This window comes from Nasonia vitripennis, unplaced genomic scaffold (genome assembly GCF_009193385.2).
Source record: "Nasonia vitripennis strain AsymCx unplaced genomic scaffold, Nvit_psr_1.1 unplaced0041, whole genome shotgun sequence".
In the NCBI taxonomy this organism is placed as follows: Eukaryota; Metazoa; Arthropoda; class Insecta; order Hymenoptera; family Pteromalidae; genus Nasonia; species Nasonia vitripennis.
In genome coordinates, this window is record NW_022279820.1 from 32503 (window position 1) to 55126 (window position 22624).

Here is a 22624-nt window from a genome sequence, read left to right on the forward strand (position 1 = left end):
ATTAAAAATGTGTTTTCCTTTCTTTTCTATAGGACAAGCGTCACATTATATTGTTCGCAATAACGGGATGCCAATAACTTTGTTTAAATTTTTTTTTGATTTATTTATTTAATTATTTATTTATTAAATAATTTTTTTTTCTTTTTTTGAACAAGTTTGAAGAGCTCGATATTTATATATAAAATGATTTACGTGGAAAAATAGCATAAAAATAGAATAGAAAGTTACGTAAATTCGCGATTTCAATTACCAACTTACGCACGAATTAGAAGTCTTTAAAAAATGAAGGTTTATTTAGCATTTCTGAACTCTGCTGTTGCACTTCTAGTTCGCCCTCTAGGTTTGCTAAGCGGTACATTATTAGGTGCATAAACGCCCAGCCAACTGAGAAACGTATCTTGGTCGACTGTTTCGATGATTGGCTTGATTTTTGCGGCGTCTATTTCGGGAACGATTACCTCGGCTGCTCGGACGAACGCTGAATTTTCATCGAACCTTTGATTGGCCACACTTTTTACCTGTTGTCGCTTCCTTGCTTGTAGGGGCTCAGCTCGCAGCGTGCAGTTTTGATGCTCCTCGACTTTATCAGACTCCTTGCGACGTCGCTTTTGTCCCTGTGACTGACTATTTGTTTTTTTATTAACATATAGCCAGCCACGCAACGTGGACTCTGGTATTCCTAACTCCCTTACGATGATACAGTTGCGCGCTCCCTGGTCGCGCATCTTTATGGCCCTTAACTTTACTTCGTCCGAGTATGGAGCAGAGATTTTTGGAGACATTTTTGAAAACTATAACTTACGTATCACAGGAAAATCTAGGTGTAGAGCTACCTTGACGGCTGAACCTCGAATGGCAGCCTGGCCGTTTGAACGTTCATTCCAGAACCCTGAACGTAGAGATGAAGGGAGGGGAGATAGGAGAGTAGTGGTAGGTGGCAGCACGGTCGACTGCGGGCATTATCACTATTGGCTCGAGTTCCAGACATGGCAGTTTGTGGGTGTGTCTGGATAAGCGGTGTAACAATGTTATTATTGTTTTTATTTTATTAGGGCTTAATAAGAGCGATACGCTTTTAATATTTTCAATAAAATTTTTTTTCAAATTACATTGATTAACAAATTTTTCAGTAAATAGATTACTTTTTGGTTATTCTGCAAAATGCAACCTAGGCCAAAACCCTTCAATTATAGTAGCAAGAGGAACTCTAGACCGATAGACATACTGCCACGGCTAAAGAGATACTGCTGCATGCGCTGGAATTGTAAAGTTTTAAAAGTAACCACAACACGTTACAAGTGTATTCGTAAGGTCACTTTGACGACGAGTAAATAAGAGCATAAATCTTTTTCGGATTAATTTTTTTGCACATTTTGAGAGCGATCTACTAGAACTTTTACGCCATGCACACTTTCTCTCTGTGTTTACACGGGCTTGAGACCGTCTTGCACCTACCTTGTAGGTACAAGGCCACATTAAAAATGTGTTTTCCTTTCTTTTCTATAGGACAAGCGTCACATTATATTGTTCGCAATAACGGGATGCCAATAACTTTGTTTAAATTTTTTTTGATTTATTTATTTAATTATTTATTTATTAAATAATTTTTTTTTCTTTTTTTGAACAAGTTTGAAGAGCTCGTTATTTATATATAAAATGATTTACGTGGAAAAATAGCATAAAAATAGAATAGAAAGTTACGTAAATTCGCGATTTCAATTACCAACTTACGCACGAATTAGAAGTCTTTAAAAAATGAAGGTTTATTTAGCATTTCTGAACTCTGCTGTTGCACTTCTAGTTCGCCCTCTAGGTTTGCTAAGCGGTACATTATTAGGTGCATAAACGCCCAGCCAACTGAGAAACGTATCTTGGTCGACTGTTTCGATGATTGGCTTGATTTTTGCGGCGTCTATTTCGGGAACGATTACCTCGGCTGCTCGGACGAACGCTGAATTTTCATCGAACCTTTGATTGGCCACACTTTTTACCTGTTGTCGCTTCCTTGCTTGTAGGGGCTCAGCTCGCAGCGTGCAGTTTTGATGCTCCTCGACTTTATCAGACTCCTTGCGACGTCGCTTTTGTCCCTGTGACTGACTATTTGTTTTTTTATTAACATATAGCCAGCCACGCAACGTGGACTCTGGTATTCCTAACTCCCTTACGATGATACAGTTGCGCGCTCCCTGGTCGCGCATCTTTATGGCCCTTAACTTTACTTCGTCCGAGTATGGAGCAGAGATTTTTGGAGACATTTTTGAAAACTATAACTTACGTATCACAGGAAAATCTAGGTGTAGAGCTACCTTGACGGCTGAACCTCGAATGGCAGCCTGGCCGTTTGAACGTTCATTCCAGAACCCTGAACGTAGAGATGAAGGGAGGGGAGATAGGAGAGTAGTGGTAGGTGGCAGCACGGTCGACTGCGGGCATTATCACTATTGGCTCGAGTTCCAGACATGGCAGTTTGTGGGTGTGTCTGGATAAGCGGTGTAACAATGTCTATTATTGTTTTTATTTTATTAGGGCTTAATAAGAGCGATACGCTTTTAATATTTTCAATAAAATTTTTTTTTCAAATTACATTGATTAACAAATTTTTCAGTAAATAGATTACTTTTTGGTTATTCTGCAAAATGCAACCTAGGCCAAAACCCTTCAATTATAGTAGCAAGAGGAACTCTAGACCGATAGACATACTGCCACGGCTAAAGAGATACTGCCGCATGCGCTGGAATTGTAAAGTTTTAAAAGTAACCACAACACGTTACAAGTGTATTCGTAAGGTCACTTTGACGACGAGTAAATAAGAGCATAAATCTTTTTCGGATTAATTTTTTTGCACATTTTGAGAGCGATCTACTAGAACTTTTACGCGCATGCACACTTTCTATCTGTGTTTACACGGGCTTGAGACCGTCTTGCACCTACCTTGTAGATACAAGGCCACATTAAAAATGTGTTTTCCTTTCTTTTCTATAGGACAAGCGTCACATTATATTGTTCGCAATAACGGGATGCCAATAACTTTGTTTAAATTTTTTTTGATTTATTTATTTAATTATTTATTTATTAAATAATTTTTTTTTCGTTTTTTGAACAAGTTTGAAGAGCTCGTTATTTATATATAAAATGATTTACGTGGAAAAATAGCATAAAAATAGAATAGAAAGTTACGTAAATTCGCGATTTCAATTACCAACTTACGCACGAATTAGAAGTCTTTAAAAAATGAAGGTTTATTTAGCATTTCTGAACTCTGCTGTTGCACTTCTAGTTCGCCCTCTAGGTTTGCTAAGCGGTACATTATTAGGTGCATAAACGCCCAGCCAACTGAGAAACGTATCTTGGTCGACTGTTTCGATGATTGGCTTGATTTTTGCGGCGTCTATTTCGGGAACGATTACCTCGGCTGCTCGGACGAACGCTGAATTTTCATCGAACCTTTGATTGGCCACACTTTTTACCTGTTGTCGCTTCCTTGCTTGTAGGGGCTCAGCTCGCAGCGTGCAGTTTTGATGCTCCTCGACTTTATCAGACTCCTTGCGACGTCGCTTTTGTCCCTGTGACTGACTATTTGTTTTTTTATTAACATATAGCCAGCCACGCAACGTGGACTCTGGTATTCCTAACTCCCTTACGATGATACAGTTGCGCGCTCCCTGGTCGCGCATCTTTATGGCCCTTAACTTTACTTCGTCCGAGTATGGAGCAGAGATTTTTGGAGACATTTTTGAAAACTATAACTTACGTATCACAGGAAAATCTAGGTGTAGAGCTACCTTGACGGCTGAACCTCGAATGGCAGCCTGGCCGTTTGAACGTTCATTCCAGAACCCTGAACGTAGAGATGAAGGGAGGGGAGATAGGAGAGTAGTGGTAGGTGGCAGCACGGTCGACTGCGGGCATTATCACTATTGGCTCGAGTTCCAGACATGGCAGTTTGTGGGTGTGTCTGGATAAGCGGTGTAACAATGTCTATTATTGTTTTTATTTTATTAGGGCTTAATAAGAGCGATACGCTTTTAATATTTTCAATAAAATTTTTTTTTCAAATTACATTGATTAACAAATTTTTCAGTAAATAGATTACTTTTTGGTTATTCTGCAAAATGCAACCTAGGCCAAAACCCTTCAATTATAGTAGCAAGAGGAACTCTAGACCGATAGACATACTGCCACGGCTAAAGAGATACTGCCGCATGCGCTGGAATTGTAAAGTTTTAAAAGTAACCACAACACGTTACAAGTGTATTCGTAAGGTCACTTTGACGACGAGTAAATAAGAGCATAAATCTTTTTCGGATTAATTTTTTTGCACATTTTGAGAGCGATCTACTAGAACTTTTACGCGCATGCACACTTTCTCTCTGTGTTTACACGGGCTTGAGACCGTCTTGCACCTACCTTGTAGGTACAAGGCCACATTAAAAATGTGTTTTCCTTTCTTTTCTATAGGACAAGCGTCACATTATATTGTTCGCAATAACGGGATGCCAATAACTTTGTTTAAATTTTTTTTGATTTATTTATTTAATTATTTATTTATTAAATAATTTTTTTTTCTTTTTTGAACAAGTTTGAAGAGCTCGATATTTATATATAAAATGATTTACGTGGAAAAATAGCATAAAAATAGAATAGAAAGTTACGTAAATTCGCGATTTCAATTACCAACTTACGCACGAATTAGAAGTCTTTAAAAATGAAGGTTTATTTAGCATTTCTGAACTCTGCTGTTGCACTTCTAGTTCGCCCTCTAGGTTTGCTAAGCGGTACATTATTAGGTGCATAAACGCCCAGCCAACTGAGAAACGTATCTTGGTCGACTGTTTCGATGATTGGCTTGATTTTTGCGGCGTCTATTTCGGGAACGATTACCTCGGCTGCTCGGACGAACGCTGAATTTTCATCGAACCTTTGATTGGCCACACTTTTTACCTGTTGTCGCTTCCTTGCTTGTAGGGGCTCAGCTCGCAGCGTGCAGTTTTGATGCTCCTCGACTTTATCAGACTCCTTGCGACGTCGCTTTTGTCCCTGTGACTGACTATTTGTTTTTTATTAACATATAGCCAGCCACGCAACGTGGACTCTGGTATTCCTAACTCCCTTACGATGATACAGTTGCGCGCTCCCTGGTCGCGCATCTTTATGGCCCTTAACTTTACTTCGTCCGAGTATGGAGCAGAGATTTTTGGAGACATTTTTGAAAACTATAACTTACGTATCACAGGAAAATCTAGGTGTAGAGCTACCTTGACGGCTGAACCTCGAATGGCAGCCTGACCGTTGAACGTTCATTCCAGAACCCTGAACGGAGGGATGAAGGGAGGGGGGATAGGAGAGGAGTGGTAGGTGGCAGCACGGTCGACTGCGGGCATTATCACTATTGGCTCGAGTTCCAGACATGGCAGTTTGTGGGTGTGTCTGGATAAGCGGTGTAACAATGTCTATTATTGTTTTTATTTTATTAGGGCTTAATAAGAGCGATACGCTTTTAATATTTTCAATAAAATTTTTTTTTCAAATTACATTGATTAACAAATTTTTCAGTAAATAGATTACTTTTTGGTTATTCTGCAAAATGCAACCTAGGCCAAAACCCTTCAATTATAGTAGCAAGAGGAACTCTAGACCGATAGACATACTGCCACGGCTAAGAGATACTGCCGCATGCGCTGGAATTGTAAAGTTTTAAAAGTAACCACAACACGTTACAAGTGTATTCGTAAGGTCACTTTGACGACGAGTAAATAAGAGCATAAATCTTTTTCGGATTAATTTTTTTGCACATTTTGAGAGCGATCTACTAGAACTTTTACGCGCATGCACACTTTCTCTCTGTGTTTACACGGGCTTGAGACCGTCTTGCACCTACCTTGTAGGTACAAGGCCACATTAAAAATGTGTTTTCCTTTCTTTTCTATAGGACAAGCGTCACATTATATTGTTCGCAATAACGGGATGCCAATAACTTTGTTTAAATTTTTTTTTGATTTATTTATTTAATTATTTATTTATTAAATAATTTTTTTTTCTTTTTTTGAACAAGTTTGAAGAGCTCGTTATTTATATATAAAATGATTTACGTGGAAAAATAGCATAAAATTGAATAGAAAGTTACGTAAATTCGCGATTTCAATTACCAACTTACGCACGAATTAGAAGTCTTTAAAAAATGAAGGTTTATTTAGCATTTCTGAACTCTGCTGTTGCACTTCTAGTTCGCCCTCTAGGTTTGCTAAGCGGTACATTATTAGGTGCATAAACGCCCAGCCAACTGAGAAACGTATCTTGGTCGACTGTTTCGATGATTGGCTTGATTTTTGCGGCGTCTATTTCGGGAACGATTACCTCGGCTGCTCGGACGAACGCTGAATTTTCATCGAACCTTTGATTGGCCACACTTTTTACCTGTTGTCGCTTCCTTGCTTGTAGGGGCTCAGCTCGCAGCGTGCAGTTTTGATGCTCCTCGACTTTATCAGACTCCTTGCGACGTCGCTTTTGTCCCTGTGACTGACTATTTGTTTTTTTATTAACATATAGCCAGCCACGCAACGTGGACTCTGGTATTCCTAACTCCCTTACGATGATACAGTTGCGCGCTCCCTGGTCGCGCATCTTTATGGCCCTTAACTTTACTTCGTCCGAGTATGGAGCAGAGATTTTTGGAGACATTTTTGAAAACTATAACTTACGTATCACAGGAAAATCTAGGTGTAGAGCTACCTTGACGGCTGAACCTCGAATGGCAGCCTGACCGTTTGAACGTTCATTCCAGAACCCTGAACGTAGAGATGAAGGGAGGGGAGATAGGAGAGTAGTGGTAGGTGGCAGCACGGTCGACTGCGGGCATTATCACTATTGGCTCGAGTTCCAGACATGGCAGTTTGTGGGTGTGTCTGGATAAGCGGTGTAACAATGTCTATTATTGTTTTTATTTTATTAGGGCTTAATAAGAGCGATACGCTTTTAATATTTTCAATAAAATTTTTTTTTCAAATTACATTGATTAACAAATTTTTCAGTAAATAGATTACTTTTTGGTTATTCTGCAAAATGCAACCTAGGCCAAAACCCTTCAATTATAGTAGCAAGAGGAACTCTAGACCGATAGACATACTGCCACGGCTAAAGAGATACTGCCGCATGCGCTGGAATTGTAAAGTTTTAAAAGTAACCACAACACGTTACAAGTGTATTCGTAAGGTCACTTTGACGACGAGTAAATAAGAGCATAAATCTTTTCGGATTAATTTTTTTGCACATTTTGAGAGCGATCTACTAGAACTTTTACGCGCATGCACACTTTCTCTCTGTGTTTACACGGGCTTGAGACCGTCTTGCACCTACCTTGTAGGTACAAGGCCACATTAAAAATGTGTTTTCCTTTCTTTTCTATAGGACAAGCGTCACATTATATTGTTCGCAATAACGGGATGCCAATAACTTTGTTTAAATTTTTTTTTGATTTATTTATTTAATTATTTATTTATTAAATAATTTTTTTTTCTTTTTTTGAACAAGTTTGAAGAGCTCGATATTTATATATAAAATGATTTACGTGGAAAAATAGCATAAAAATAGAATAGAAAGTTACGTAAATTCGCGATTTCAATTACCAACTTACGCACGAATTAGAAGTCTTTAAAAAATGAAGGTTTATTTAGCATTTCTGAACTCTGCTGTTGCACTTCTAGTTCGCCCTCTAGGTTTGCTAAGCGGTACATTATTAGGTGCATAAACGCCCAGCCAACTGAGAAACGTATCTTGGTCGACTGTTTCGATGATTGGCTTGATTTTTGCGGCGTCTATTTCGGGAACGATTACCTCGGCTGCTCGGACGAACGCTGAATTTTCATCGAACCTTTGATTGGCCACACTTTTTACCTGTTGTCGCTTCCTTGCTTGTAGGGGCTCAGCTCGCAGCGTGCAGTTTTGATGCTCCTCGACTTTATCAGACTCCTTGCGACGTCGCTTTTGTCCCTGTGACTGACTATTTGTTTTTTTATTAACATATAGCCAGCCACGCAACGTGGACTCTGGTATTCCTAACTCCCTTACGATGATACAGTTGCGCGCTCCCTGGTCGCGCATCTTTATGGCCCTTAACTTTACTTCGTCCGAGTATGGAGCAGAGATTTTTGGAGACATTTTTGAAAACTATAACTTACGTATCACAGGAAAATCTAGGTGTAGAGCTACCTTGACGGCTGAACCTCGAATGGCAGCCTGACCGCTTGAACGTTAATTCCAGATCCCTGAACGGAGGGATGAAGGGAGGGGAGATAGGAGAGTAGTGGTAGGTGGCAGCACGGTCGACTGCGGGCATTATCACTATTGGCTCGAGTTCCAGACATGGCAGTTTGTGGGTGTGTCTGGATAAGCGGTGTAACAATGTCTATTATTGTTTTTATTTTATTAGGGCTTAATAAGAGCGATACGCTTTTAATATTTTCAATAAAATTTTTTTTTTCAAATTACATTGATTAACAAATTTTTCAGTAAATAGATTACTTTTTGGTTATTCTGCAAAATGCAACCTAGGCCAAAACCCTTCAATTATAGTAGCAAGAGGAACTCTAGACCGATAGACATACTGCCACGGCTAAAGAGATACTGCTGCATGCGCTGGAATTGTAAAGTTTTTAAAGTAACCACAACACGTTACAAGTGTATTCGTAAGGTCACTTTGACGACGAGTAAATAAGAGCATAAATCTTTTTCGGTTTAATTTTTTTGCACATTTTGAGAGCGATCTACTAGAACTTTTACGCGCATGCACACTTTCTCTCTGTGTTTACACGGGCTTGAGACCGTCTTGCACCTACCTTGTAGGTACAAGGCCACATTAAAAATGTGTTTTCCTTTCTTTTCTATAGGACAAGCGTCACATTATATTGTTCGCAATAACGGGATGCCAATAACTTTGTTTAAATTTTTTTTTGATTTATTTATTTAATTATTTATTTATTAAATAATTTTTTTTTCTTTTTTGAACAAGTTTGAAGAGCTCGATATTTATATATAAAATGATTTACGTGGAAAAATAGCATAAAAATAGAATAGAAAGTTACGTAAATTCGCGATTTCAATTACCAACTTACGCACGAATTAGAAGTCTTTAAAAAATGAAGGTTTATTTAGCATTTCTGAACTCTGCTGTTGCACTTCTAGTTCGCCCTCTAGGTTTGCTAAGCGGTACATTATTAGGTGCATAAACGCCCAGCCAACTGAGAAACGTATCTTGGTCGACTGTTTCGATGATTGGCTTGATTTTTGCGGCGTCTATTTCGGGAACGATTACCTCGGCTGCTCGGACGAACGCTGAATTTTCATCGAACCTTTGATTGGCCACACTTTTTACCTGTTGTCGCTTCCTTGCTTGTAGGGGCTCAGCTCGCAGCGTGCAGTTTTGATGCTCCTCGACTTTATCAGACTCCTTGCGACGTCGCTTTTGTCCCTGTGACTGACTATTTGTTTTTTTATTAACATATAGCCAGCCACGCAACGTGGACTCTGGTATTCCTAACTCCCTTACGATGATACAGTTGCGCGCTCCCTGGTCGCGCATCTTTATGGCCCTTAACTTTACTTCGTCCGAGTATGGAGCAGAGATTTTTGGAGACATTTTTGAAAACTATAACTTACGTATCACAGGAAAATCTAGGTGTAGAGCTACCTTGACGGCTGAACCTCGAATGGCAGCCTGACCGTTGAACGTTCATTCCAGAACCCTGAACGTAGAGATGAAGGGAGGGGAGATAGGAGAGTAGTGGTAGGTGGCAGCACGGTCGACTGCGGGCATTATCACTATTGGCTCGAGTTCCAGACATGGCAGTTTGTGGGTGTGTCTGGATAAGCGGTGTAACAATGTCTATTATTGTTTTTATTTTATTAGGGCTTAATAAGAGCGATACGCTTTTAATATTTTCAATAAAATTTTTTTTTCAAATTACATTGATTAACAAATTTTTCAGTAAATAGATTACTTTTTGGTTATTCTGCAAAATGCAACCTAGGCCAAAACCCTTCAATTATAGTAGCAAGAGGAACTCTAGACCGATAGACATACTGCCACGGCTAAAGAGATACTGCTGCATGCGCTGGAATTGTAAAGTTTTAAAGTAACCACAACACGTTACAAGTGTATTCGTAAGGTCACTTTGACGACGAGTAAATAAGAGCATAAATCTTTTTCGGATTAATTTTTTTGCACATTTTGAGAGCGATCTACTAGAACTTTTACGCGCATGCACACTTTCTCTCTGTGTTTACACGGGCTTGAGACCGTCTTGCACCTACCTTGTAGGTACAAGGCCACATTAAAAATGTGTTTTCCTTTCTTTTCTATAGGACAAGCGTCACATTATATTGTTCGCAATAACGGGATGCCAATAACTTTGTTTAAATTTTTTTTTGATTTATTTATTTAATTATTTATTTATTAAATAATTTTTTTTTCTTTTTTTGAACAAGTTTGAAGAGCTCGATATTTATATATAAAATGATTTACGTGGAAAAATAGCATAAAAATAGAATAGAAAGTTACGTAAATTCGCGATTTCAATTACCAACTTACGCACGAATTAGAAGTCTTTAAAAAATGAAGGTTTATTTAGCATTTCTGAACTCTGCTGTTGCACTTCTAGTTCGCCCTCTAGGTTTGCTAAGCGGTACATTATTAGGTGCATAAACGCCCAGCCAACTGAGAAACGTATCTTGGTCGACTGTTTCGATGATTGGCTTGATTTTTGCGGCGTCTATTTCGGGAACGATTACCTCGGCTGCTCGGACGAACGCTGAATTTTCATCGAACCTTTGATTGGCCACACTTTTTACCTGTTGTCGCTTCCTTGCTTGTAGGGGCTCAGCTCGCAGCGTGCAGTTTTGATGCTCCTCGACTTTATCAGACTCCTTGCGACGTCGCTTTTGTCCCTGTGACTGACTATTTGTTTTTTTATTAACATATAGCCAGCCACGCAACGTGGACTCTGGTATTCCTAACTCCCTTACGATGATACAGTTGCGCGCTCCCTGGTCGCGCATCTTTATGGCCCTTAACTTTACTTCGTCCGAGTATGGAGCAGAGATTTTTGGAGACATTTTTGAAAACTATAACTTACGTATCACAGGAAAATCTAGGTGTAGAGCTACCTTGACGGCTGAACCTCGAATGGCAGCCTGACCGCTTGAACGTTCATTCCAGAACCCTGAACGGAGGATGAAGGGAGGGGGGATAGGAGAGAGTGGTAGGTGGCAGCACGGTCGACTGCGGGCATTACACATTGGATCGAGTTCCAGACATGGCAGTTTGTGGGTGTGTCTGGATAAGCGGTGTAACAATGTCTATTATTATTTTATTTTATTAGGGCTTAATAAAGCGAACGTTTTTAATATTTTCAATAAAATTTTTTTTTTCAAATTACATTGATAACAAATTTTTCTGTAAATAGATTACTTTTTGGTTTATCTGCAAAATGCAACCTAGGCCAAAACCCTTCAATTATAGTAGCAAGAGGAACTCTAGACCGATAGACATACTGCCACGGCTAAAGAGATACTGCCGCATGCGCTGGAATAGTAAAGTTTTAAAAGTAACCACAACACGTTACAAGTGTATTCGTAAGGTCACTTTGACGACGAGTAAATAAAAGCATAAATCTTTTTCGGATTAATTTTTTTGCACATTTTGAGAGCGATCTACTAGAACTTTTACGCCCATGCACACTTTCTCTCTGTGTTTACACGGGCTTGAGACCGTCTTGCACCTACCTTGTAGGTACAAGGCCACATTAAAAATGTGTTTTCTTTCTTTTCTATGGACAAGCGTCACATTATATTGTTCGCAATAACGGGATGCCAATAACTTTGTTTAAATTTTTTTTTGATTTATTTATTTAATTATTTATTTATTAAATAATTTTTTTTTCTTTTTTTGAACAAGTTTGAAGAGCTCGATATTTATATATAAAATGATTTACGTGGAAAAATAGCATAAAAATAGAATAGAAAGTTACGTAAATTCGCGATTTCAATTACCAACTTACGCACGAATTAGAAGTCTTTAAAAAATGAAGGTTTATTTAGCATTTCTGAACTCTGCTGTTGCACTTCTAGTTCGCCCTCTAGGTTTGCTAAGCGGTACATTATTAGGTGCATAAACGCCCAGCCAACTGAGAAACGTATCTTGGTCGACTGTTTCGATGATTGGCTTGATTTTTGCGGCGTCTATTTCGGGAACGATTACCTCGGCTGCTCGGACGAACGCTGAATTTTCATCGAACCTTTGATTGGCCACACTTTTTACCTGTTGTCGCTTCCTTGCTTGTAGGGGCTCAGCTCGCAGCGTGCAGTTTTGATGCTCCTCGACTTTATCAGACTCCTTGCGACGTCGCTTTTGTCCCTGTGACTGACTATTTGTTTTTTTATTAACATATAGCCAGCCACGCAACGTGGACTCTGGTATTCCTAACTCCCTTACGATGATACAGTTGCGCGCTCCCTGGTCGCGCATCTTTATGGCCCTTAACTTTACTTCGTCCGAGTATGGAGCAGAGATTTTTGGAGACATTTTTGAAAACTATAACTTACGTATCACAGGAAAATCTAGGTGTAGAGCTACCTTGACGGCTGAACCTCGAATGGCAGCCTGACCGTTTGAACGTTCATTCCAGAACCCTGAACGTAGAGATGAAGGGAGGGGAGATAGGAGAGTAGTGGTAGGTGGCAGCACGGTCGACTGCGGGCATTATCACTATTGGCTCGAGTTCCAGACATGGCAGTTTGTGGGTGTGTCTGGATAAGCGGTGTAACAATGTCTATTATTGTTTTTATTTTATTAGGGCTTAATAAGAGCGATACGCTTTTAATATTTTCAATAAAATTTTTTTTTCAAATTACATTGATTAACAAATTTTTCAGTAAATAATTACTTTTTGGTTATTCTGCAAAATGCAACCTAGGCCAAAACCCTTCAATTATAGTAGCAAGAGGAACTCTAGACCGATAGACATACTGCCACGGCTAAAGAGATACTGCTGCATGCGCTGGAATTGTAAAGTTTTAAAAGTAACCACAACACGTTACAAGTGTATTCGTAAGGTCACTTTGACGACGAGTAAATAAAGCATAAATCTTTTTCGGTTTAATTTTTTTGCACATTTTGAGAGCGATCTACTAGAACTTTTACGCGCATGCACACTTTCTCTCTGTGTTTACACGGGCTTGAGACCGTCTTGCACCTACCTTGTAGGTACAAGGCCACATTAAAAATGTGTTTTCCTTTCTTTCTATAGGACAAGCGTCACATTATATTTTCGCAATAACGGGATGCCAATAACTTTGTTTAAATTTTTTTTTTGATTTATTTATTTAATTATTTAATTATTAAATAATTTTTTTTTCTTTTTTTGAACAAGTTTGAAGAGCTCGATATTTATATATAAAATGATTTACTTGGAAAAATAGCATAAAATTAGAATAAAAAGTAACGTAAATTCGCGATTTCAATTACCAACTTACGCACGAATTAGAAATCTTTAAAAAATGAAGGTTTATTTAGCATTTCTGAACTCTGCTGTTGCACTTCTAGTTCGCCCTCTAGGTTTGCTAAGCGGTACATTATTAGGTGCATAAACGCCCAGCCAACTGAGAAACGTATCTTGGTCGACTGTTTCGATGATTGGCTTGATTTTTGCGGCGTCTATTTCGGGAACGATTACCTCGGCTGCTCGGACGAACGCTGAATTTTCATCGAACCTTTGATTGGCCACACTTTTTACCTGTTGTCGCTTCCTTGCTTGTAGGGGCTCAGCTCGCAGCGTGCAGTTTTGATGCTCCTCGACTTTATCAGACTCCTTGCGACGTCGCTTTTGTCCCTGTGACTGACTATTTGTTTTTTTATTAACATATAGCCAGCCACGCAACGTGGACTCTGGTATTCCTAACTCCCTTACGATGATACAGTTGCGCGCTCCCTGGTCGCGCATCTTTATGGCCCTTAACTTTACTTCGTCCGAGTATGGAGCAGAGATTTTTGGAGACATTTTTGAAAACTATAATTACGTATCACAGGAAAATCTAGGTGTAGAGCTACCTTGACGGCTGAACCTCGAATGGCAGCCTGACCGCTTGAACGTTCATTCCAGAACCCTGAACGTAGAGATGAAGGGAGGGGAGATAGGAGAGTAGTGGTAGGTGGCAGCACGGTCGACTGCGGGCATTATCACTATTGGCTCGAGTTCCAGACATGGCAGTTTGTGGGTGTGTCTGGATAAGCGGTGTAACAATGTCTATTATTGTTTTTATTTTATTAGGGCTTAATAAGAGCGATACGCTTTAATATTTTCAATAAAATTTTTTTTTCAAATTACATTGATTAACAAATTTTTCAGTAAATAGATTACTTTTTGGTTATTCTGCAAAATGCAACCTAGGCCAAAACCCTTCAATTATAGTAGCAAGAGGAACTCTAGACCGATAGACATACTGCCACGGCTAAAGAGATACTGCTGCATGCGCTGGAATTGTAAAGTTTTAAAAGTAACCACAACACGTTACAAGTGTATTCGTAAGGTCACTTTGACGACGAGTAAATAAGAGCATAAATCTTTTTCGGATTAATTTTTTTGCACATTTTGAGAGCGATCTACTAGAACTTTTACGCGCATGCACACTTTCTCTCTGTGTTTACACGGGCTTGAGACCGTCTTGCACCTACCTTGTAGGTACAAGGCCACATTAAAAATGTGTTTTCCTTTCTTTTCTATAGGACAAGCGTCACATTATATTGTTCGCAATAACGGGATGCCAATAACTTTGTTTAAATTTTTTTTTGATTTATTTATTTAATTATTTATTTATTGAATAATTTTTTTTTCTTTTTTTGAACAAGTTTGAAGAGCTCGTTATTTATATATAAAATGATTTACGTGGAAAAATAGCATAAAAATAGAAATAGAAAGTTACGTAAATTCGCGATTTCAATTACCAACTTACGCACGAATTAGAAGTCTTTAAAAATGAAGGTTTATTTAGCATTTCTGAACTCTGCTGTTGCACTTCTAGTTCGCCCTCTAGGTTTGCTAAGCGGTACATTATTAGGTGCATAAACGCCCAGCCAACTGAGAAACGTATCTTGGTCGACTGTTTCGATGATTGGCTTGATTTTTGCGGCGTCTATTTCGGGAACGATTACCTCGGCTGCTCGGACGAACGTGAATTTTCATCGAACCTTTGATTGGCCACACTTTTTACCTGTTGTCGCTTCCTTGCTTGTAGGGGCTCAGCTCGCAGCGTGCAGTTTTTGATGCTCCTCGACTTTATCAGACTCCTTGCGACGTCGCTTTTGTCCCTGTGACTGACTATTTGTTTTTTTATTAACATATAGCCAGCCACGCAACGTGGACTCTGGTATTCCTAATCCCTTACGATGATACAGTTGCGCGCTCCCTGGTCGCGCATCTTGACGGCTGAACTCGAATGGCAGCCTGACCGCTTGAACGTTCATTCCAGAACCCTGAACGGAGGATGAAGGGAGGGGGTATAGGAGAGGAGTGGTAGGTGGCAGCACGGTCGTCTGCGGGCATTAGCACGATTGGCTCGAGTTCCAGACATGGCAGTTTGTCGGTGTGTCTGGATAAGCGGTGTAACAATGTCTATTATTTTTTATTTTATTAGGGCTTAATAATAGCGAAACGTTTTTAATATTTTCAATAAAATTTTTTTTCAAATTACATTGATTAACAAATTTTTCAGTAAATAGATTACTTTTTGGTTATTCTGCAAAATGCAACCTAGGCCAAAACCCTTCAATTATAGTAGCAAGAGGAACTCTACGCCGATAGACATACTGCCACGGCTAAAGAGATACTGCTGCATGCGCTGGACTTGAAAAGTTTTAAAAGTAACCACAACACGTTACAAGTGTTTTCGAAAGGCACTTTGACGACGAGTAAAAGAAAAGCATAAATCTTTTTCGGTTTAATTTTTTTGCGCATTTTGAGAGCGATCTACTAGCACTTTTACCCGCATGCACACTTTCTCTCTATGTTTACACGGGCTTGAGACCGTCTTGCACCTACCTTCTAGGTACAAGGCCACATTAAAAATGTGTTTTCTTTTCTTCACTATAGGCAAGCGTCACATTATACTATTCGCAATAACGGGATGCCAATGACTTTGTTTAAGGTTTTTTTTTTGATTTATTTATTTAATTATTTATTTATTGAATAATTTTTTTTTCTTTTTTGAACAAGTTTGAAGAGCTCGTTATTTATATATAAAATGATTTACGTGGAAAATAGCATAAAAATAGAATAGAAAGTTACGTAAATTCGCGATTTCAATTACCAACTTACGCACGAATTAGAAGTCTTTAAAAAATGAAGGTTATTTAGCATTTCTGAACTCTGCTGTTGCACTTCTAGTTCGCCCTCTAGGTTTGCTAAGCGGTACATTATTAGGTGCATAAACGCCCAGCCAACTGAGAAACGTATCTTGGTCGACTGTTTCGATGATTGGCTTGATTTTTGCGGCGTCTATTTCGGGAACGATTACCTCGGCTGCTCGGACGAACGCTGAATTTTCATCGAACCTTTGATTGGCCACACTTTTTACCTGTTGTCGCTTCCTTGCTTGTAGGGGCTCAGCTCGCAGCGTGCAGTTTTGATGCTCCTCGACTTTATCAGACTCCTTGCGACGTCGCTTTTGTCCCTTGACTGACTATTTGTTTTTTTATTAACATATAGCCAGCCACGCAACGTGGACTCTGGTATTCCTAACTCCCTTACGATGATACAGTTGCGCGCTCCCTGGTCGCGCATCTTGACGGCTGAACCTCGAATGGCAGCCTGACCGCTTGAACGTTCATTCCAGAACCCTGAACGGAGGGATGAAGGGAGGGGTATAGGAGAGGAGTGGTAGGTGGCAGCACGGTCGTCTGCGGGCATTAGCACGATTGGCTCGAGTTCCAGACATGGCAGTTTGTCGGTGTGTCTGGATAAGCGGTTGTAACAATGTCTATTATTATTTTATTTTATTAGGGCTTAATAATAGCGAAACGTTTTTAATATTTTCAATAAAATTTTTTTTTTTCAAATTACATTGATTAACAAATTTTTCAGTAATAGATTACTTTTTGGTTATTCTGCAAAATGCAACCTAGGCCAAAAACCCTTCAATTATAGTAGCAAGAGGAACTCTACGCCGATAGACATACTGCCACGGCTAAAGAGATACTGCTGCATGCGCTGGACTTGAAAAGTTTTAAAAGTAACCACAACACGTTACAGTGTTTTCGAAAGGCCACTTTGACGACGAGTAAAGAAAAGCATAAATCTTTTTCGGTTTAATTTTTTTGCGCATTTTGAGAGCGATCTACTAGCACTTTACCCGCATGCACACTTTCTCTCTATGTTTACACGGGCTTGAGACCGTCTTGCACCTACCTTCTAGGTACAAGGCCACATTAAAAAATGTGTTTTCTTTTCTTCACTATAGGGCAAGCGTCACATTATACTATTCGCAATAAGGGATGCCAATGACTTTGTTTAAGGTTTTTTTTTTTGATTTATTTATTTAATTATTTATTTATTAATAATTTTTTTTTTCTTTTTTTGAACAAGTTTGAAGAGCTCGATATTTATATATAAAATGATTTACTTGGAAAAATAGCATAAAAATAGAATAGAAAGTTACGTAAATTCGCGATTTCAATTACCAACTTACGCACGAATTAGAAGTCTTTAAAAAATGAAGGTTATTTAGCATTTCTGAACTCTGCTGTTGCACTTCTAGTTCGCCCTCTAGGTTTGCTAAGCGGTACATTATTAGGTGCATAAACGCCCAGCCAACTGAGAACGTATCTTGGTCGACTGTTTCGATGATTGGCTTGATTTTTGCGGCGTCTATTTCGGGAACGATTACCTCGGCTGCTCGGACGAACGCTGAATTTTCATCGAACCTTTGATTGGCCACACTTTTTACCTGTTGTCGCTTCCTTGCTTGTAGGGGCTCAGCTCGCAGCGTGCAGTTTTGATGCTCCTCGACTTTATCAGACTCCTTGCGACGTCGCTTTTGTCCCTGTGACTGACTATTTGTTTTTTTATTAACATATAGCCAGCCACGCAACGTGGACTCTGGTATTCCTAACTCCCTTACGATGATACAGTTGCGCGCTCCCTGGTCGCGCATCTTTATGGCCCTTAACTTTACTTCGTCCGAGTATGGAGCAGAGATTTTTGGAGACATTTTGAAAACTATAACTTACGTATCACAGGAAAATCTAGGTGTAGAGCTACTTGACGGCTGAACCTCGAATGGCAGCCTGACCGCTTGAACGTTCATTCCAGAACCCTGAACGGAGGGATGAAGGGAGGGGGATAGGAGAGGAGTGGTAGGTGGCAGCACGGTCGACTGCGGGCATTAGCACGATTGGATCGAGTTCCAGACATGGCAGTTTGTGGGTGTGTCTGGATAAGCGGTGTAACAATGTCTATTATTATTTTATTTTATTAGGGCTTAATAATAGCGAAACGTTTTTAATATTTTCAATAAAATTTTTTTTTTCAAATTACATTAAATAACAAATTTTTCTGTAAATAGATTACTTTTTGGTTTATCTGCAAATGCAACCTAGGCCAAAACCCTTCAATTATAGTAGCAAGAGGAACTCTAGACCGATAGACATACTGCCACGGCTAAAGAGATACTGCTGCATGCGCTGGACTTGTAAAGTTTTAAAAGTAACCACAACACGTTACAAGTGTATTCGTAAGGTCACTTTTACGACGAGTAAATAAGAGCATAAATCTTTTTCGGATTAATTTTTTTGCACATTTTGAGAGCGATCTACTAGAACTTTTACGCGCATGCACACTTTCTCTCTGTGTTTACACGGGCTTGAGACCGTCTTGCACCTACCTTGTAGGTACAAGGCACATTAAAAATGTGTTTTCCTTTCTTTTCTATAGGACAAGCGTCACATTATATTGTTCGCAATAACGGGATGCCAATAACTTTGTTTAAATTTTTTTTTGATTTATTTATTTAATTATTTATTTATTAAATAATTTTTTTTTCTTTTTTTGAACAAGTTTGAAGAGCTCGATATTTATATATAAAATGATTTACGTGGAAAAATAGCATAAAAATAGAATAGAAAGTTACGTAAATTCGCGATTTCAATTACCAACTTACGCACGAATTAGAAGTCTTTAAAAAATGAAGGTTTATTTAGCATTTCTGAACTCTGCTGTTGCACTTCTAGTTCGCCCTCTAGGTTTGCTAAGCGGTACATTATTAGGTGCATAAACGCCCAGTGAATTGTCGCGCGCGAAATATTCTGAGGCGAATATTCCCGCTTTTTTTGTGTGTGTGTTTCGAGTTCGCAAGGAGTGAGTGTGGGAGAAATAAAGAAGTCGATTGAGCGAAAATCGAGAATATTTAATCACGCTCAAATTGAGAGGGGGAAAGCCGTGAGGCATAAAACCCCTCTCGAAGTTCTTTACAAGCTTCTAAGAAAAAGATGAACGTGTGTCGTGTTCGTGTGTGTGTCGTGTTTCGTGCGATTCTCAGAGAGAATCTTCGGCTTCGAGTCAGTGGCGCAGTTCCACAGACTCAAGTCGGTAGCGCAGTTCTACCGACTTGCACGTTTCGACGCGCGCGAGATACGATTCGCGGAACCGGGCGCGAGCCGAACGCGAGTAGCAGGCAGCGAAAGAGACAAAGGAGAGAGATTTAGAGAGAATGAGAGGAGAGATAGAGAGAGAGAGTAGCACAAGCACCAGCACCAGAAACGCTCGATGGACGTACGGACGGATTCGCAAGAGCCAAAAAGTTCGATCGTTCGCTAGCTTGACTGCACGAGCTGTCAAGCTTGGCGTCTTATCGTCAACTAACTCGGCGCTCGTCCGGCCGCGCGCGACACGAGGCCGGCGGCGCTGCCGGCGAGCGCGGCAAGTCGCGACTCCGCTTGTTCAACTCGAGCACGGGAGATGGAGCCACATGCTCTACGTCGACCTCGCTGAGTTCGCTCGACACCGTTTTCACGGCGGAACTTACACCTCGGGTCTCGACGGAACATTCTCCCCCTGTTGCGAGTAACACGAGCAAACGAAATCATCGTTCGAGAGGGTGTACATTCGACGGTTGTACATGTGATTGAGTGTGTATGTATGTGAGTGTAAATATATATAATTCATTCAGCTTCTTCCGTTGAAGACGTGGGAAGAGGGCACAGCTGAGTGATGTTCCGCTTCAGAGTCCCTCGTGAAGTTCGAACGGTGGCGACTCGAGCGAGTCCGTCGGTTCCCGGGTGCACCTCTTGAACGACTGCCAGCTGCCACTGCGTACAAGGCTGATTTTTATCGATGAGGATGACAACCATTCCTTTCCGTAGTTCTCCAGTAGAGTCATGCCATTTTTGACGCTGCTGGAGCTCGTGGAGATATTCCAAATGCCACCGCTTCCAGAAGTCCTGTCGGGCTTTGGTGATGAACTTCCAAATGGACAGTCGATTATCTGGAATAGATGTTAAATCAACGCTTGGCAGAACTGTAATAGGCCTACCTATCAGAATATGAGCTGGGGTTAACGCTATTGGGTCATTGGGGTCGGCAGAGATTGACCAGAGGGGTCGAGAATTTATAATTGCCTCTATCTCTATCACGAGAGTATAGAGCTCTTCGAATGTGAGAAGTTGCCCACCCACTACGCGTTTGAGATGATGCTTAAATGATTTTACCGCGGCCTCCCATAAACCACCAAAATGCGGAGATAAGGGCGGGTTAAAATGCCATTGAATATCTAACGAAAGAGCTTTGGCATTCACCTTAGATTTGAACTCTTCTGAATTGAGGAGTGCGAAAAGTTCCCTAAGCTGGTTGTTGGCCCCAACGAAATTGGTCCGTTATCGGAGTATACATGCTGGGGAATACCTCTACGTCCTACGAATCTAGCGAACGCGCCTAGGAAACCTTCGGTGGTCAAATCGCTGGTTATCTCTATGGTCACCGCTTTTGTGGCCATGCATACGAAAACGCACCCATACGCCTTGAGGGCTGTACGATTATGTCGCTTTTTCTCTTTAATGGAAAGGGGACCAAAGAAATCTACGCCTACGTGAGAAAAAACGTGAGATTCGGTGACCCTAGCGGTCGGGAGATCTGCCATCTTGCAGTGAATTGGAGGGGGCTTGTGTCTAATACACGTGACACACTCGCGGATGACATGACGAACCTGATTCTTTGCGTCAATCAACCAAAAACGTTGTCGCAAATAGAAAAGAGTGCTTTGAACACCGGAGTGGTAGTTCGACTCGTGAGCTTCACGGATGATCAAATCCGTGACATGATTCCTTGAAGCAATAGTATGGGGTGCTTACTAGCTATAGGGATATCTGCATTCTTCAGACGTCCTCCCACACGTACAACTCCATTCGCATCCAAACACGGGTTAAGTGCCGCAATATGCGACCCCTTCACCTGAATACCCTTCGTCAAGCATGCAATTGAATCGGAACACGCGTCCTGCTGAATGCTTCGAAACACGCGGGTTTCAGCATCGCATTTCTCCGCGACCGTGATGGGTTCTCCTCGGTACTGTCGGCCCGAAGGAAGCCATCGTAAGCATATTGCAACGACATTAAGCATCATGCGGTGCTTAGAAAAACGCGATAGGAACATGCGATCCTTAGCACTGTCGACGAAGAGACAGACTCCTTTTTTCAATCAGGGTATATCCGGAGACGATTCGACGATGTTCGCGGGCCATGAAGCCTCCGTTTTTTACCTGTTGTCGCTTCTTTGCTTGTCGAGGCTCTGCTCGGAGCCTGCTGTTTTAAGGCTCCTCGACTTCTATTAAGGTTTCAGCAAGATTTTTGGAATATTTCCGAAAGAATTTGTGGAATCTTCCCAGATACTTCAAATGTCTGCTGCAAATTAATGTCAGAAAGATTTCCAGCAACATTGCTGTTTCCTTCTGTGAAAGATGTTTGGAAGCTTTCTTGGAAGATTGTAAAAACGTTGATGAAAGCTTCTGGAAGATTCCAGTAAGATTCCAATATATTTTAAAATTGGTTGAAAATTTCAGGTAACCTTCTGTTAAGATTTCAGAAAGATTTTTGGAATATTTTGGAAAGAATTTGTGAAACTTCAAAAATGATTACAACAACATTACCGGGTTGTTCCGTGAAATATGTTTGAAAGCTTTCTCGAAAGCTTCTGAAAATAATAATGAAAGTTTTTGGATGATTCCAGTAATTTTCCAATATATCGAAAAATGTTCGAAATTTTTGGTAACCTTCTATGAAGGTCTCAGAAAGAATTATGGAAGCTTGCAGATATGTTGCTGTAATCTTTCAGAAATATTATTGGAATATTTTTTAAATATTTTTTGGAATCTTTTATAAACGATTTTTGAACTTTAATAAAGATGTCTTTTTAATCTTTTCAGAAAGATTTCTTTTTAATCTTTCATAAAGATTTTTGGAATCTTTCAGAAAGAATTTGTGGAATCTTTTCTAAATGCCATATTGATGCTTTATTGAATCTTTTTTGAAATCTTTCAGAAGATTATATGTAAGGTAACTGAAATTATCGTCTAATTTTTCGAAATACCAAAA

The 22624-nt window shown here is 40.0% G+C and overlaps 1 protein-coding gene across 1 annotated transcript; it reads right to left on the reverse strand.

The window, feature by feature from the left end:
* Nucleotides 1–20200: 20200 nt before the first annotated feature.
* On the reverse strand, nucleotides 20201–21174 carry LOC116418118. Its single transcript, XM_031933260.1, has 2 exons — nucleotides 20940–21174; nucleotides 20201–20850 (listed from the first exon to the last, which is right to left on the reverse strand). The coding sequence occupies exons 1-2, from the start codon at nucleotides 21172–21174 to the stop codon at nucleotides 20201–20203; spliced, it is 885 nt and encodes a 294-aa protein (XP_031789120.1).
* Nucleotides 21175–22624: the final 1450 nt, after the last annotated feature.

Bases quoted from the DNA above. Each gene is read 5' to 3' on its own strand.
- LOC116418118 (XM_031933260.1), bottom strand. From the start codon at position 21,174: ATGGCAGATCTCCCGACCGCTAGGGTCACCGAATCTCACGTTTTTTCT. The intron at 20,851-20,939 runs GTATTCCCCAGC...TCCTCAATTCAG, and splicing joins TAGATTCGTAGGACGTAGAG to AAGAGTTCAAATCTAAGGTG.